This window comes from Coturnix japonica, chromosome 3 (assembly GCF_001577835.2).
Source record: "Coturnix japonica isolate 7356 chromosome 3, Coturnix japonica 2.1, whole genome shotgun sequence".
Lineage (NCBI taxonomy): Eukaryota > Metazoa > Chordata > Aves > Galliformes > Phasianidae > Coturnix > Coturnix japonica.
Genome location: NC_029518.1, coordinates 10,636,841 through 10,654,958, shown reverse-complemented (window position 1 = coordinate 10,654,958; position 18,118 = coordinate 10,636,841). Strand labels below are relative to the sequence as shown.

General features: G+C 37.8%; 1 protein-coding gene across 14 annotated transcripts in view; it reads right to left on the bottom strand.

The window, feature by feature from the left end:
* The window catches only part of CDC42BPA (CDC42 binding protein kinase alpha), a 141,924-nt gene that overhangs the window by 80,176 nt on the left and 43,630 nt on the right, over positions 1–18,118 (bottom strand). For all 14 annotated transcript variants that reach the window (XR_001553791.2, XM_015856960.2, XM_015856962.2 and 11 more), the window contains 2 exons: positions 16,942–17,037; positions 16,193–16,341 (listed from right to left, as the gene is read on the bottom strand). Coding sequence is in view for 13 of the 14 variants with exons in the window: in XM_015856960.2 (XP_015712446.1) it covers positions 16,193–16,341; positions 16,942–17,037 (245 nt within the window). In the remaining variant the exon portion in view is untranslated. The remainder of the gene's footprint in view (positions 1–16,192; positions 16,342–16,941; positions 17,038–18,118) is intronic.

The window sequence follows — 18,118 nt, the reverse complement described above, 5'->3', positions numbered from 1 at the left end:
GATGCCATCTACCTGGACTTGTGAAAGGCCTTTGACATGGTCTTGTACCACATCATTATTTCTAAACTGGAGAGACAAGGATTTGAAGGCTATTCTGTGGATAAGGAATTGTTTGGATGGTCAAAGTCAGAGGTCAACAGAGCTAAGTCCAGGTGGAGGCCAGTCACAAGTGGTGTCCCCCAGGGGAACCAGTGCTCTTTGATGTCTTTATCAATGACACAGACAGTGAGACTGAGAGCACTCTCAGCAAGTCTATTGAAGACACCTAGCTCAGTGGTGCAGTTGATACAGCAGAAGGATACCATCCAAAGGGACCTGGACAGGTTTGAAAAGTGGGCAAATGAGAACCTAATGAGGTTCAAAAAGACCAATTGCAAGGTGGTGCAGATGGGTCAGGGCAATCTCAGATATTTTTACAGCCTGGGTAAATAACTCAAGGAGAGAAGCCCTATGGACAGGAACTTGTGGGTCCTGGTAGACAGAAAGCAGGACATGAACCATCTATGTTGGCTTGCTGCCTGGAAGGTCAACAGTATCCTGGGCTGTGGCGTAGCTAGCAGGGAGAGGGAGAGGACTGTCCTCCTCTATTCTACCCTCATGAGACCTCATCTGGAGTACTATGGCCAGATTTGGAGCCCTGGGTACTAGAAAGACACGTCAGGTTTATTCTGCAGAACCCAACTACTTCCCAGAAGAAGGTAGAAAGCAAATGTTTAATTTATACCTTTATGTCACTGAATAACTATGTCTACACTGAATGCACAACAATAAGTTAAGAGGCCTCTGTGAAAAAAAGGGATGAGAGGGAATGTATTGCTCTGCAAGGCCTGAAATAAAAAGCAGTTGAAAATGGGTTGTGAACCAGAGTTATTACCGAGGTAGACTAGATTGTATTTGTGAAGGAGAAGTTGAAAAACTTTCATTTACTTCTTGGGGGGAGGGGNGGAGAAGTTGAAAAACTTTCATTTACTTCTTGGGGGGGGGGGGGGGGGGGAAGAAAAGAAAAACCAATATAAGAGATTTCATTTCTCTACCTTTATCTGTTATCTTTGAGTTTTCTACTAAATTACTAACACATAAAAGTGGAGGACCCAGCTGAGGGCATCTCTAGCTTTTCCAGCTGTCACAATGCTTTTTTTGGATCTAATCATCCTACTTATAGTCTCACATTCCTCAACAGAAACTCCACACTGACTACATTCATCAGAGAAAATGACCATTTGAGTAAGCACTTGAGAGAATGAGAGCCTTCATGTTCAAGGCCAAAGCTGCATGAATACTGAGGAACAACACTAAGCACATCATAGACAAATAACTACCACACAAGTGAACTCAGCAATCTTCAACACAACTTGCTCTTTTTCTAACTGAATATTAGGTGCTCATGTAAACATACTTGCTAAAAACAGCTTGATGTTAATGCTGATAAAAATGACTTTCACCAAATTTAAAATATTAGATTGATTTACTTAAGATTTCAGTGTAATTACAACAGAACACAGGCAGCTTGTTTGAACTCTTCAGAGCCTCCACTGAGTTATTTTGGGGTTACTGAACCGTATTCTTTCGTATCCTTCGACATTTTCTCCCTCCAAAATTTGGGAAGAAAAATAAAATGACAATTCAAAAATACCTGAAAAAGCCCATTTCTGCTACATTTTGCCAAACCAACTTTATCAGAATTGTGTTTTGGCTTCTAAGGACTAAGTAAACAGATTAAGAACTCCACCACCACTGCCAAGCAGCATATTCTAAAGATTAAAAAATTAAAGTCTGCTAAGTAAGGCTAATTCATGTCAAAGCTTTTAGTTTTCTAATAGTATCATGAGTTACTGGAGGGTAAAGAAGTAGAAAGAGTAAGCTCCTTAAGAATGTTATGTCCATCTGTGAATGCCATCTGCCAAAGAAATCCTGAAAGAAGAGGCTAAAGAGGAATCCAGAATATGCCCAGCTGTTATACTGTAAATTACTACCTATACTTGAAAACGTTAATACATATCTATAAGCAGATAAATGCTTTCCTTTGATTCTCATTTTGGATAATCTTTGCTCTCTGCATTTCAGTATAACTGTACATTGTCTGAGACATCTGATTGCGCTGAATAATTCTAAGAGTAAACTAGACAACATAATCTGAGGGCCCAGTTGTATTTGACAATGGCAATCAAAACACATTTTCCACATATTTTTAATGCACTGATGATGCTAACAAAGTAACTCATGGAAGAAATCTCATTCAAAAGCTGTCAGGACAATACAACAACGTTTAATATGTACTTTTATTTATGTACATCTGCATTGACAAATATATGGTGTTTTTTAATTATCAGCAATAACTGTAAAATGAAGTAAGATGTAATTAGCAAATCAAGAAATAAAATAACTTGTTGGATCCATACTGCACCCTACAGCAACCCTAAACCTTTGCCATCTTCCTCCAGGAAAAAATAAGCAGATATAAATACACAAAAATATACTTCAGTATCTTTATTGATGGCCAGGGGAGGTTAAGGCTGGATGTTAGGAAATACAATTGCTCTGAAAGAGTGGTCAGGCAGTGGAATGGGCTGCCCAGGGAGGTGGTGGAGTCACCGACCCTGGAGGTGTTCAAGGAACATTTGGACATTGTGTTGAGGGACATGGTTTAGTGAGAACTATTGGTCTGTACAGAAATGAGTTATGAGAACATTGGATGCCTTTCATTTTCCCAAACAAAGGATATATAGCCTTAAGATGAGGTTGATTTTATCCCTCTCCCCTCCACTTACGTGGTGATGATAAAAATCACGACAAAGCCATAAAAATGTACCAAGGAGCAGAGGGGATACACAGAACAAAAGTGCAATGTACTTTAAAGACATGTAAAACAAACAAACAAAAAAAAGTATATTACAAAAAATCTAAAGCAATTGTTTCTTATTCTTGGGTTATGTGAAGTAAACTCTGGAGGCTAAAATAATAATAAAAAAATGCTTTCATTGAGAAGTAACACCATACTGAGAAAACAAGTGTATGCATCACACTCTTGCTACTGCAGTTGCAAGTACATGAAGCAGCACTACTATATCCTATAAATTTTACTGTACTCCCCCTAGGCCACTGTGAAGTTACATTTCCTTTAAGACTGCCTAGCAGAAAGAAGAATGTCTCAGAAAACAACACTGCTATGCAGCAGCTTTAACGTGCTGCACAGATCCTTTTTCATCTTCCTTCATCCAATAAAGTTACATTCAGTAGCTACACAGATACCGTGATACTTCTATTTTCAACACAAATCGGTGCTGTTCAGAATGCCTACTGAGAAAAAAAGTGGGGCTAAGGGAAAAGCTATTGAAGAACAACAGAGAAAAGCATGTTTTTTTCTAAATACATCTTCCACTTAACTGTGTCCTAAATTAATAGCCTACAGGTTAAATGCTAATGTGAAAGCACATTCTTTCAAAGTCAGCAATTAAAAATGTAGAACAGTGGAGAGTAAAGAATCTACTACCACTGAAAGAATAGAACTAAATTTAGGATAACCTCTTTTGCTTCCCTGTTGCAACTTGATCGTGTTCTTTACTGCATTGCAAATATGGCACTATTCCACGTCAATCATATGCACAGCTGCTAGTTCAGCCTCACTATTGCTGCTGATACAGGTTTAGCCCAAGCTGAAGCTTCCCAGGCTTTGATGATGGACAGTAAGAAAACCAGTGTCTCAGAGAAGTGGGCAGTTACAAAGTTTAATATGGAAAAGAAAGTAGCAGAGAAGGACTTTATCTTCTCCTGTGTGTTATTATGTATCCAGATAAGTAGCTGTATCACTACTCTCTCAGGAAACCCCCAACTAAGTCTTCTACAGAAACAAACAGCACAGGAGAATCCATCAGCAGAAGGAGCCAGAGAGAAAAATAACTGACTTTGAATCCATGATGAACACAGAAATGAAGGAACATACAAATCCACACACCTCCACTATGATGCATTCTATTACTGTATTTTTTTACTTCTTTTTACACACTTAAGACTCCAAATTATATACAGGTGTATTTTAAATAGATGAAAAGTGGACATCACACCCAGTTGCTGAACCTGAGCACACTGAGCAGAAATGCAGCGCTTCCCTGCAGAAACACCTACAGCAGCGTATCAGGGCAGCCATGCCTAGCACAGCATTCTCACACACAGGACCGACCTTCCTCAGCCTGAATGAAAGAGAGGTTGCCAAAGAATCTTTTGAGATACATATACCCAGACATTTGATGTGAGCTTTCCAGCTGTTCAGAGTTAATTCAAATTGAAAAGCATGCAAGTTTATTTTTGGTCCAGGAGGACCCCAAGGTAGAAACAGAAGACTCCTAGAAAGCTGCTGTACCAATCTGAAAAAACTTTACTATCTGAACAGGATTTTTCCCCTTGTTTTGCTATTCTGAGACAGTTTGGATAGTTTACTTTTCGACAACAAACTTACATTCGAAGTAACAGACTTGTGACCTACACAGATTGGATCTGGAATTCACTTCAGCTCCTTAAACAAAGCGGCTGTGACCTATGTTTTCAGTCTCTTTTTGCTTCCCTTACTCCCATGCTTGTTTACCTTCTCATCTCCTCCTCTACTTAAATAGCTGGTCACTTGGAGGATCAAAGTTGCTATTTTCAGTCATTTAGCCTACAGTTAATCTCATTGTTGCTTGTCTTTTAAGTAGAATTAGTTGCCTACTGTGCATCTATTGGCTAACAAGGAGACTGACATTAAGTCCTTGTTTATAGGTAATGTTACAGGTGTGTTTCAGAACTTATTAGTAAGCAGTTTTAAATGATTTTAACACTTGTTTTTATAGAATTAGTTGATATTTTAACTTAAATAATTTTCTTAATGGCAATATTAATGATTCTCCATCTGAGCCCTTCCTCCCTCTGGAATTCAAATTGAAAAGCCAACTCTCCAGAGTGGCAAATGAGATCAGAACTTAAAACAGCAAGTAAACCAGAGACAAATATACATGATTTATTGATGTATACATTAGCAGAGCTTGTCAAAAGTCTTCCTTGGCCACATGTGCCAGTAAAAGGAGAAGCACTCCAGTAAATTGTGAGGAAATGCTCTAAAGCTACAACATATTGGACATCTGAAAGAATTTCTTCATGGAGACAGTGGTCAAACATCAGAACGGGATACCCACAGCAGTGGTTGAGTCCCATTCCTGGAGGTATTTAAGAAAACTGTGGGTGCTGCACTGAGGGATATGACTTAGAGACAAGAATTGGAGCTGTACCATCACCCTGACCTACCAAGATCTTGAACATCTTCTCCAACCTAGATGATCCTGTGGTTCTTAAAAACCAATAAAATAATAACGACAAAGAACAACAATCTATTATTGACACATACAACAAAGCGTGATATAATGGGAGATCACTTATTTAAGAACATGAGCAAGAATTTACCAGTTGCACTGTTTGGGCTAATCATGTTTCTTGCTCTGTTTACATTCAGCTTTTAAGCTCTGTAATAAAACCTACTGAAGGGACTAGCTCTGACCTTCTGCACAGTACCATACAGCAGATAAGAGTATTCAGAGCTCTTCTGTTTAATAAATAATGCAAATATAAACCTCAATAAAATTATTATTGATGCTATCTGAATGGAATCTTAGTTTTGACTGGCAAGTTTTTGACTTTTCTTCCTAGTAGCTGATATAATGCCATACTTTGGATTTAGAAGAACAAGGTTGATAACACACTGGTGTTTTAGTTGTTGCTGAGCAGTGCTTACACTAAGTCAAGGACTTTTCAGCTTTTCATATCACTCTGCCAGAGTGGAACCTGGTGAAGCACAAGAGGCTGGAATGGGACAGAATCAAGACAGCTGACCCCAAATGGCAAAGGGGATATTCCATACCACATGGCACCATACTGAATAATAAAACTGAGGAACACAGGCCAGGAGGGCTGCTGCTACTCCTAAATCAGCTGGTGGTAAGCAACTACATTGTGCATCACTTGTGCTGTATTTTCTTTTTAATCACTATTTTTCCTTCAATGTCTTTCCTAATAAACTTTCTCTCAACCCACAAGTTGTACCTTTTCTCTGATTCCCACCCCCATCCCAGTGCAGGGGTGGTACGCAAACAGCAGCGTGGTGCTCAGCTGCCTGCCCGTTTAAACCACACCATGTGCAAACCAGCATCACACCATCAGACAAGAACCCTTACTGCCATAAAATGAAGTCAAAGTCTGCAATACCAGTCCTATACAATCATATACATCCCAAATATTCATTTTCAGCTCCATTTTCAGCTCCAATGTACATGCACCTTTAGTAATGACTGTATCGGGTTCAAGTAGATCAGTTTTAACAATTTAAATCATAACCAAATTAAACTGGAACTGTGTCAGAATTGTCAAAATTTCTAACAGGGTCCTGAGAATATCATCTTTCCTGTTCATGGCATTCTTGTTTCATGTACCAACAGAAAATTCCTGCTTGTTGAGAAAACAGACTGCAATTTCATTACTGTCTCAAGAACAGCAGTAAGGAAAAGAGTTTTGATGCTGTTAATAATATTACATTCAGGTCAAATTGCACAGATCTAGTACTAGGGAACTGGGAATTAATAAAAGGAACAGGAGATGTTTGTGAAATGCTTACTCATCTTTCTTAAAGAAGAAAAACACTCAAGTTGAAATGAAAATCTGCTGTCTTTTTTTCTCCACAATCTTTAGCAAAATATTCCAGCACATTAGAGATTTTATGTTGGCTTCATCACTATACTGTAAATTATTAATGTAAATCATGATGAAGACAGAAGAAATACACTGAGACAGGCACCATTTTGGCAGACAGTATCATAGAAAGATTGTGCCAACGCATGTAAAAGATAAGGAGGCAAATCAACAAGCCATGCTGGCATAGTGCAGAAGTTACAAACTCATTTAAAAACTTCCGGACAAGGTTTGGATGTTGTTATATTCATAGAAAAAGCTTTTATCTCCCTGGGGAAACTGCAGTGAGCAGCTTCCACATTTGTTCATGTCCGAGTTTCCAACTGAGCCTGCATTAGCGAGTCACAATTCGTGTTTGTATGTTGTGTTTTGTTCTTTTTTTGATAAGGCGTCTTACATTAACTTCAGACATCACAGTTATTAGAGGTTTTTATTCCTTTTCACTGGAATTAAGTCTATGAGAATGGATGAAGCTTGACATTGAATACTGCAATAAACAATTGCTGCAATTTTCACCCTTGACATCTCCAGAATCCCTCTGATTTGTTGATGATAAGAGACAACTTGATCTCATTTATGATATTCATATGGGAATCACAATGTTATACATTTCAGTATTGCATGTATGCACAACTCTCCTGTGCATTTAACTGTCAAAAGCAATCATGACATTAGCAATATGGAATCTCAGGCAAACATTTTCTAGGAACTATGATTTTAAGCAACAAAATAAGCAAATGAATGTTTATGTAAGACGTGCACCTTTGCAATAATTTGCTTTTGAGCACATTAGGCAATAGACATCACTGCAAATCATGTTTTTGTCATTTAAGTTTCAACATCCGTTCTGTTTTCAGGTTCTTGAAAACAAAATAACTGCTTTCTGATGCAAGTCCATAAAAAAATATATTTTCTCCAGTGACACAAGTGGCATGGGGCTGAGACATGGGAAGGTCTGGGGCTTAGGGAGAGGCTCTGCCCCAGAGGGCAGAGGGCATGGAACAGGCTGCCCAGGGCAGTGGGCACAGCCCCAAGCTATCAGAGTTCAAGGGGTGCTTGGACAACTCTTTTAAACATAGGGTTTGGATTCTGTGTGGTGCTGTGGGGAGCTGGGAGTTCAACTCAATGATCCTTGTGGGTCTCTTCCACCTCAGAAAATTCTGATTCTGTATGCTCATCCTTTGACTGCAGACAGTATAAAGTGTCTGGTGTAAAAAATTAGTCAATCTGAAACAAGCTCCAGCAATAACTATCTAAGCAAAGATACCACAGGTCTACATAATGTTTAATATGATTAGTTGTGCTTATGTGTGCTTGCATAAACATAACATACCAAGGCATTAACACATAAAATAAGCATTCAATTAGTCTATGATATCTCTGGCACCTCAAGTGGATTTTAAGAATATTCTTTTTCTGAAAGAGCAGTGAACTACAGATCAAAATTGGAATTCCTTACTTTTACATAATATTTTATAGTCTGTAGAAATGACTCCTCAGATGGAACAGAAGATCTCTTGAATGCACAGAAATTTATGCTTAAATCACACAAAAACAATAATGATGAGATTAAAAATATCTGAAAATAATTAATGCATTATTCTTACAAAATAAAAATGAAGGGAAAGAATAAAAGTGCATCCTGAAGACTCTCCTCCCATAAGCCATTCAGAATGTGTTCAGGTGGGTTCAACTTGTAAGAGAATCTTTATAGCACCAGAAAACATGCAGGAACAATAAAGGTTGAACGTACATCCACTGTTCTACTACACAGACGTTTATTAATGAATGTAAGATATAAATAGTTCTGTATGTGTTTTTCCTTTCATTGTTGCTAGAAACAAAAAGCATATTGAAAGTATGATCCAGATAAAATAAGCACTGTAATATCTCCCTAAAAGCCCTGATTGCAGACTGAACGAAGAATGTAGCCAGAAGCTGTCCCAGAAGAAAGCATTTAGTCTAAATGTATGCCAGTAACTCCTGCAGTTGCTTGGCAGAAAAATGCCTCCAAACTTTAAAAACAATGAGAAAAACAAGAAGTGAGCTGCTTGCTTGGATACACCAAAATTACATCATTACAAATAAAGGATAGTTTTGCTCAAAGTCTTCAAAAGCAAGCTGCACACGTGAAAGATTTTCTTCCAACGTAAGAAAAAGCACGAGGCATAGTGCTTGCTTAAAGAGGAAAGAAATGAATAATGTTTTAACATCTCAGGCAGCAATTTAAGGCCTGAACATTTTCAGCAGTTACACTTAAGCAGAATCATAAAAGAGCTGTGACAGCGCAGTGTAAAAGCAGCCTCCTTTCTGTGTTAAATGCTTGACTTCCTATAACAGGAAAACACCATTTTGACACCATTACACCAGATCTGATTCAGATGAAATTTCAGACTTCCTCCCCGTTTTTCCTCTTCTAGATGGCATTTTCTGCTTTGTTCCTTTCCAACACCCTTTTCCTGGATTTTACACACAATAACTAATAGAAAATTACTGAGTTACAGTATCAGTTTCCTGCTGCATGGGGAAATGCTGAAGGCTGACTCCCAGTAGCTAATAAAGAAAAACTGACAGCATAAACATCACAGCACCTGAGTCAATAAAGAATTTAATGCAACTTTCCCAATAAAACCATACAAGGTCTTCCCCCTGTGACCCCAACCACAGAGCCTTCCATAACAGAACCACTCACAGCCCTACTCAATTGCTTTGTAAGCAGTATTCTAATTTGCAGGATATTAAACGACCTATTTTTTAACTCATTTAAGTTATAAGCTAATAATGTTTTGTCATTATTAAAAACGAACATAGCGTAGGATCTCCTAACAACAGAACAGCTCGGGTGAATGTTTACTGTAGGACAGCACTGATGCAGACAAGTTTATCTGGACAGAATTTCCTCAATTGCCCTTTCAGGAATCAAACTCCTCTAATTCATGTAAGGGTGTTCTCGTTTACTGAAAAGAAGGACACCAAACAGGGTATTAATAAATGAAAACTTAAGGGTAAATTAAGGGAGGTAGTATGAAATACTGGGTTCACAAAAAGACAAAAATCAAACAAAGTATGCAGAAGACAGAACAGGTAGCTAGCCTCGTTCTAACATAACAAAAGCTTCCAGAGCAACAAAGAATCCACATGGTAACTGCCAGGCTCATTCCTGCCAGGATCATTCTGAGCCTCCCAAGCAAGAACAAAATCACTTGAAGCATTAGCAACCAACCCCATCCTCAGTCACCTAACAGTGAGCTAATTGCACCCTCCAAACCACAGTCAGCAGGACTAAAAAGTCAGAAACAGTGAAAATATTTTTGTCTTACTTCCCTACTATTGATTCTGGATATCAAAAGAGAAAATGTTTCCAGGTCTGAAATAATCAGAAAAGAATGAATGTAAAATTATAGCTTTGCTCTTACAGTAACAGCTTATAAATGAGAATGTCTGTCTTCAAAAGAAGTTGCAAAGTTCTGAAAACACCTCCATCTTCATAAAGACACTGAGGAAGGTCTCATCTCAGAGCTGTCAGTTATAATATGTGGACAGTTTTTTTCTGTGACCACTACAGAGTTTTGCATACTTCTGTTTTATGATAATCACATCCAGTTCCAACCTAAACAGGATTCCATAACACGGAACAGAATGCTCTCATCTATCTGTCTTTGAAGCAACTGCACCCAGAAGATACACTAATCTGCACTAAAAGAAGAAAACATAGGTAAAGAAGAAATGTTTATTAGATTATTAACTATGAGACTTCTTTCTAACAAAGACACAGCTGTCATGCTAAAGGACTGACAGAGACACCAGAAAGAACAGAGGGATGTGTCCCTTGCCTCGCTGGCCTTCCTCCACTGAATAGAGAATGTCTCTCTTTAGTGGGGAGGTATCAGACATGGAAGGAGAGGAAGTTTTATTTCCAAGGGTCCTGCAGCTAAGCATGTTTAAGAAACTGCAGTTTCTTGTACCTTTTTTTGTTATTATTATATTTGTAAAAGAATTCAACACGTATATATCTCAAGTAGCAGTCACTGGATGTTGGGAAAGTCAGTGTTAGAAACGTATGATTCTATTACCAAGTTCAGCTTAAAATAATTCTCTCAATCTCCCCATTCTTTCTTTCTCCATCAAATAGACTGGGGAACTGACCCAGATTGAAATGTAAAGTCACTACTAACTTGGACCTGTGTCCTCAATTCAGTTCACTGCACAGCCCCACAAACCCCTTCAGCAGAGCTGAAGCGATGTTTGCAGCCTGGATCTTGGGGGGAGCAGAACAATGGGAGAGAAGAAAGATGGGTTTGGAAAAGTGCCTCTGCTGAAAGGACCACTCAATGCTACCATCACTTAAGGCATTACAGTTGGGGTTTCTCAATTCTTTCTGCTCAAGTAACACAGAATGTGAGTCCACAGTAGCTAATGCATCCATTACACACATTTCACTTCAATTAACACTTCCACTAGACACAACATTGTACAAAACTGTTTGACTTCTACATCATAGTAAATCTGGTCTGATCCACTCGCTGTTGACGCTGTAAGCATATATAGGTCTTTTATTTCAAATACTTCTGGTTCACCACAGCCTCCTTAGGATATCCTATCAGCAAATTCAGGCCAAATAACATTAGCCTCACACAGACCCCACACCATACTGGGTGCCACCCTGAAGGCATACTACAGCAGTAGCCAGCAGCACTTAAAACATTAGGGGTCATGGAGCAGAATGAAAGCCCAGAGTTAGTAAATATGACCTTTGTTTCCAGTCCTTTCTCAGTGAAAAAAAAAAATGGAGAAGAAACAGCCCAGACTCACAGAGCTCTCCTACCTCTGTAAGGGAATAACTTGCAAGACAACACTAGCTTACCAAATACCCACTAAAATAACTCTGCCCTTCAGATTTCTATGTAAAACTCAACACTGCAACAATTCAAAGTAATACATTTTCAGCAGACTATCAAAATACTCTTATTTTTCCCTTAATTTTCTATCCCCATTTCCTTCATTCTCAGCGTTTTGTAAGGACATCTTCATGTGTGTGTTTGACATTACGTCTGTTGCAAAGCCTGATAAACATCTCAAATATGTTGCTGCTTTCTTTCAAAGCCACAATTACGGTTCACTTTACCAAAGGCCACAGCACTTGGCACTTCTTGGTGCCAACTCAACTCAGACATACCGCGCAATGCAGCTAACTCCCACCCCCAAATTTTCCACTTAGGCAAATTAATGATCAGGAATGATGGGATACACCCAAAAACAGAAAACCACTTATTCAGCAAGTCAGAAATGGAGACATTGGTACTGAAACTTATAGTTGAAAGCAAAATGCATCCCGAAAAGAATCCCAGATTTCAGCTGCCTGCGAGCTACTGTAAATATATCAGGGATGTCCCTGAGTTGATTTTTACTGAGAACAAATGGTAACTTGTTAGAAATAAAGCAGAGGCATTTGTGATAGGGAACAGACAGCTCCTTTACCCCTCTAATGGATTTATTCCCTCACGTTCAATATTTCTTCAAAAAGGATGCCACTTCCATTGAGAATTCAGCTGTTCTACATTTTAAGAACTCAAGTGTTTCAGTGAAGCCTGACTTACATTTTAGAAGCTGATACAGAAAATGGAAAGAAAAACAAACATACTGTTATTCAGCACTCTAAGATGCTTCACAATAAAAAAGCAGCAGCTAGCAATCCAGAAACACACTGATCAAACTAACTGGATTCTCACATACCTCATGGAACTCGTTTATGCTCTGCATGCCTATCTATCTTTTCACATGTAAAAGAGGGCATCTGAAATACATGCAACTTGAGAGCCTGCCTTGCAGTCACGGCTCTTCTCCCATAAACATAACCAACAAAAATAACAACACAGGTGTCTCACAATCCTTCCAAAACATTTTCTTAGTAAGAAAGTAAGCGAGGTTTGTTTTTCTTCCAGTTGCACAAGCAGGCCTTCTAAAGGCTGCTTTTTCTTTTTAATTTAAAAGGATTTAGACAAGAAGAAGCATTCACCACCTCAATTTCCATCTTAGATACAATACATAGAAATCCATCTTGCCATTGAAATAATAAACAGATTTTTTTTAAAAAAACATCTCCATTGTATGGGAAAAAACCAAATTACACATATTTGAGGTAAGATAACATGAATAACTGTAACTACCTTGAGCCGAGAGAATGCAGCCTTAATCTGGGTATTGAATATTGATACATACAAATATAAGCTTTTAATATATACCATAAGTAATTAAATATTTCTAGGAGCAGCAAATCCTTGAAACTGAAATTCAAGTTAATGCCTGTCGAGGCTTTTACAGTTGAAAAATCAAAAGAAGGCGCCAAAATCTGTAGAAATCCAAAATAAATCAATATTGATGCCAAAATTGAAGTATTATATTCCCTTGCATGACAGTACCATTTGCAGAAACTAGCTCATGATACTATTTGACCTTGGCCTACAAGCAAGCTTCATTATTACAAATTAGTTATTTAAAGCATCAGGGGTAGGTATAAGCTTAACACAAACTCCCAAGGAAGAGAGAGTTATACTTAAGTACCTTCTTCCTCATCATGAACACCTGCAAATACACTTAAATGAAGTTTCTAAGACTAATCTTGAATCTGTCAGAGTTGTGCAGTAATGACAAGCGCAAAGGCTAAGAAGTGTATTAAAGAAAATGCTGTATTGCCTACAGTCTGAGCCATCGTTTATCTACCAAGTAAAATACTACAAGGTCCACTCACAGAAATTATTTGATCAGAAATGAATAATTATCAAAGTTATTGTTTCACTTATTTCAAAACCTTACTGCTGAGACCACGGGACTATTAATTTCAGAAGCAAATAAAAGTGAAAAAAGTCACCCTACAAACAGCTGTCCTGATGATATTTTCAGCCAGCAACTTCTCTCCATCTTGGTTCACAAAGTATTAGGAGACAGCTTCAAAAACAACTTCTATTTGTAATTTCACTATGAGATTTTCATCTCCTTCCCACTATTAATTCATTCCATAACCCCACAATGCTACGGCAGAAATCGCATTTAATTCTGGAATTCAAAAACCTGAAGCACTCTTGAAGAAATTTTGTTTAATAACATTGCTGTTGCTTGTCATTGATGTTTGAAAGCCCTCATCAGTTTACTCTAAGAGGGGAAAGTGACTTTCATCTCACTGCAGACTGCTCTGCACACCAACTACCTCTACGTTCAGTATCATTCCCAAACAAAACCAGCTGACAACAAAGAAGTATTTAACAACTTCAAAGAACAAGAGTGGCACAATGAGATGATAAACAAAAAAAGTATAAAAATATCCAGAGAAAAAGAAAACTATCATCAGGGTACAATGTACAGCTACTTTGAAAAACCAAACTGAAAGAACTGGAGCACTAACAAAAACAAAACAAGCTGCTGTCTCACCATACGGGGGAGAAAGCCAGCCAGTTAGCTTGAGAGAGGTGTGCCTAAGGCATGATTTCTGGTTCATCACACAGAGTTCAGTACAAAACTTGATGGATATTAGCAATTCACCTCACATACAGCTATCACGGCTGTTACGTTACTTCTTATTTTAAACAGTATTTTCCTTTCATTTCTCCTGCATCTTTCGCTGCATGCAACAGGCTACTAGAAAGAATGAAGCAACCCGAGCTAAACTCCCAATACAATAGTTAGTAGCATTTACACGCGTTTTCTTTTCCTTTCTTTTGCTTTAACTGTTGCAAACATCCTACTAATACTGGAGGGGTCACGTTTCAGAAGCTGATCATTTAACATATACTCAGGTTCCCATCACGTTTTTAATCTTTGCAAAACATTCCCTTAGAAACAGGCATCATATTACAGCAGTATTAATGACGAAACACGCAGACTGACTGTGCCAAGGGCCAAAATGCCAAATGTAGAATCTGGTTTGTAAACATAGGAATCTCACTGGCAAAGCCGCAAAACAAACAGAATTCACTGAGGCTTTTTTTATTATGCGTTCAATAGTAATAGAAGCATGGGCATAAAAACCAGTATGTTGTTTTGGACTGCAGCTCTACCTCATGTTCTATCCAAACTTCACACCTACATGAGATTTTCACCTCAGAAAAGTTACTACTGCAGGCTTACTGGTTAAAGCACAGTCAATGCAGTACGCTGGGAACTCTCCACCTGGCAACAGAAGAATATCAACAGTTCACTCACAAACGCATTTGAAATGCTTGATCCGAGTTAAAGCTGAATACCAAAGCCTTGCACATCACATCCTAAATGCAGAAACAGTTTGTCAGAAATATACTGTCAAAATCTTCAAAATTCAAGAAACCCATTAAGGAAAATACTTGGCTTGGGCTTCTCCAAAAGGCATTATCACAAAGAGCTCTTTATTAAGTACACAACCCTTCATCAAAACTAGCAGACTTCAAAATATTCCAGGAAAGCCGTTTGCCGTTTAGCATCAATCTCATACCGAAGCACTCCTAGTTACAGCTTCTTGGTGAAAAGCCACAACGTCAAAGAAAAGAAAACAATTCAGTAACAAACCAAAGCCAACTGCAATCTTCCTTTCGAACAAAACAAACAACCACAAAAACATACAAAAAACCCATTCTTCTGAAGCCAATCAGACAAACGTGAACAGTAACAGCAGGACTGGCCAGTGCAGACAAAGGACAATAACAGATCTGTCAAAAGAGCTGGTTCTGCCAGGTTAATGACCCAGGTTAAGAACCTGAGTTTTCCCACTGATTTCCATCAGAGCGAGCAAAGTAAATTTATTCAGAGTGTATTTAAAACTTCTGTCTCTTGTAAAGTAATCCTTTGCTCTGCTTAGAACTGCCACGGAATTCAGCAGAGAATGATACAATAAAGCAAAGATGATGCTAGTCTTACAGAAAAAGCAAACACAGCCAGCAAATATGTGAGGGACAAGCAACTTAAAAGTTTCCTTTGAACAAAATATATTCTTCTTTAACATACCAATGTACAGGTAAGAACCACAGTTTAAGTGCTTCTTATTTAGGGAAATGTTGCCATCATTTCATTTTCAAGACAGGTTGTTGAAGTTCGAAAGAATACGTTGGGGGGGTGTGAGAAATCCAAAGCAGAATACAAAAACTGTATTTTCAACTTTTATAGATTGAACAAATGAACTGAGAACCAGAATCTATTCTTTTAGTAAATGTGTTCACAGATGGACACACTTCACAAATAAATTTCTAGCTTTGCTTTTATAACTGAAGGATCATTCATTTCAACATACATGCAAGATCCAATGTGTTCTTTTGGATATAAATGACATCTCCTTACTCATGTCTCTAATCAGATGGTACGTGGCGACCAATAAATCTCAATATTCATAAGATGTAGGCAGTCATGCTGTCTGTTATGGTAAATACTTGTTAGTAGTTTAAACACTTCAATGGGAATTATTTTTACTCCAGCAAGTAATTCCCTCTAATTCCAACAGGAATCTGGAGCCAAAATTGCTTACCTGTGGACATAATGCAACTGATGCACGGAATCGATGGCTATCACCATTTCAGCCAAATAAAAACGAGCCATATCTTCAGGTAATCTGTCCTCAAACTTGCTGAGCAATGTAAGCAGGTCTCCTCCAACATAATAATCCATAACCAGGTACTTTGGTGTAGTAAAAACAAGAAAACAGAGGGAAGACACAACTTACTGAGTGAATTTGAAACTAAAACCTAATCAATGCATAAGAGTTTATTTATTAATTGCAAAAAGTACCAAGAGTTTTACAAATTCCAAGATCCTAGTATATTGCAAAAATTCTGTTTTGATCTCATTTAAATATTTAACCTACTTGTATATTTTTTCTTATTTACGTGTATCCATATACAGTAAATCTCAAACAAAATGTTATTAGCTTCATCCAGCGTTCCTCTGTCAAACATGGTATTGATACTTAAATTCTCAAGTCTTCACAACTTCGCAAAATACTTTTGAATGAGAGCACCATCCTTCCAAGAGAAAAAACCCACAGATTCAAGGACGTTATAGTAATTATTACAAGTTGAACATGGTCATTTAATCCCTAGATTACAGAATAACACTTTCATTTTTCTTAATCTAGTTAAACGATCCAATTAAATCCTATCACAGATGCTCATAAGGTTTGTATGGTCCAGAATATACAATTAGTAAGCAATGTTTGTCTCTCAAATCACAACCAAGAATCTGACTTCCTGTTAGCACGTACATCAAAACAATACTCACTAAATAGTTTTCATCCTGGAATGCATAATGTAATGTTGTGATCCACTGGTTATCTCCATTCACTAACACATCTCTCTCTTCTCGAAAACATGCTGTCTGAAGGGGAAAAAAATAATTATTATAGGCATTAAGTAAAATACACACAGAAACACATCTTGCAAATTGGCTATTTTTTAACATCACATGTGGAAAAAAATAAAACTCACTCTTAAAATGTCATTTATTATATTCTTCAAACACACCAAAATCTGTATAAAATCTATCATCAGCCTATTTCCTCCAAATGTGAAATGACACTACTTCTATATAGCTAAATGATGCAGAGGGAGAAAATGCTGCTGCTTATCATTCAGTGTATGATTAAGTAGATCAATAAAGACCAGTAAAGGTGCTACTACTTCAATAGGACAGAAGGACTAGAACATACTAGAACATGGAACCTTCGGTCTTAAACTCATTGTGCTACCACTCTCTTGCCCTGATATATTGGAAAGAATAAAAGATGACAAAAGGTGCCTTCATGCCAAATAGAACAGATGAAGAACATGAACAGTGAGAAATACTAAGGACCACCTCCTCAGAGGGGAACACAGCTTCATAAGAAACAACAGAAGATAAGATGCAAAGAGAAACGATTCTGAATACAGCAAAGTATTCAATTCAATGGAAATCCTGCAACCTGCCCTGAGAAGTGAATAAAAACATCAACAGAAAGAACTTGACAGAATGACAATTTCACTTCTATAAACAGAAGATGGTTGTGAGATTTGGAGAGGGAAAAACAAAGAGTGAAACAGCATTTAAGGCTGAGGTATGCAGAATATGTTCAGTATGAATTAGATTCCTAATGAAATAAGCTGTAGCAGGTCTCATTTTGGTGAATATAGTGAGTATGAATAAGGAAAAGAAATATGTTACACTTTAATCATAGCACAATGCATGCGATAAAGCACTGAAGTCTGATTAAATACTTTAAACAAACACTGTCAAAGGCTATTAATCAAAAAGTAGACTTGAGGACAGGAGGAGAAAAAGAGAATGATCTTCAGAAGGAAGAACAGCTGCTCACGCTTCCGTTACATTTTTTCCTTCCTTGTTGGTAATCTCTCGGGATACTTCAGAGATACCACAAACTCCTCGCAAGGATGACATGTCGTTTGTCCACTTGTTACACAAT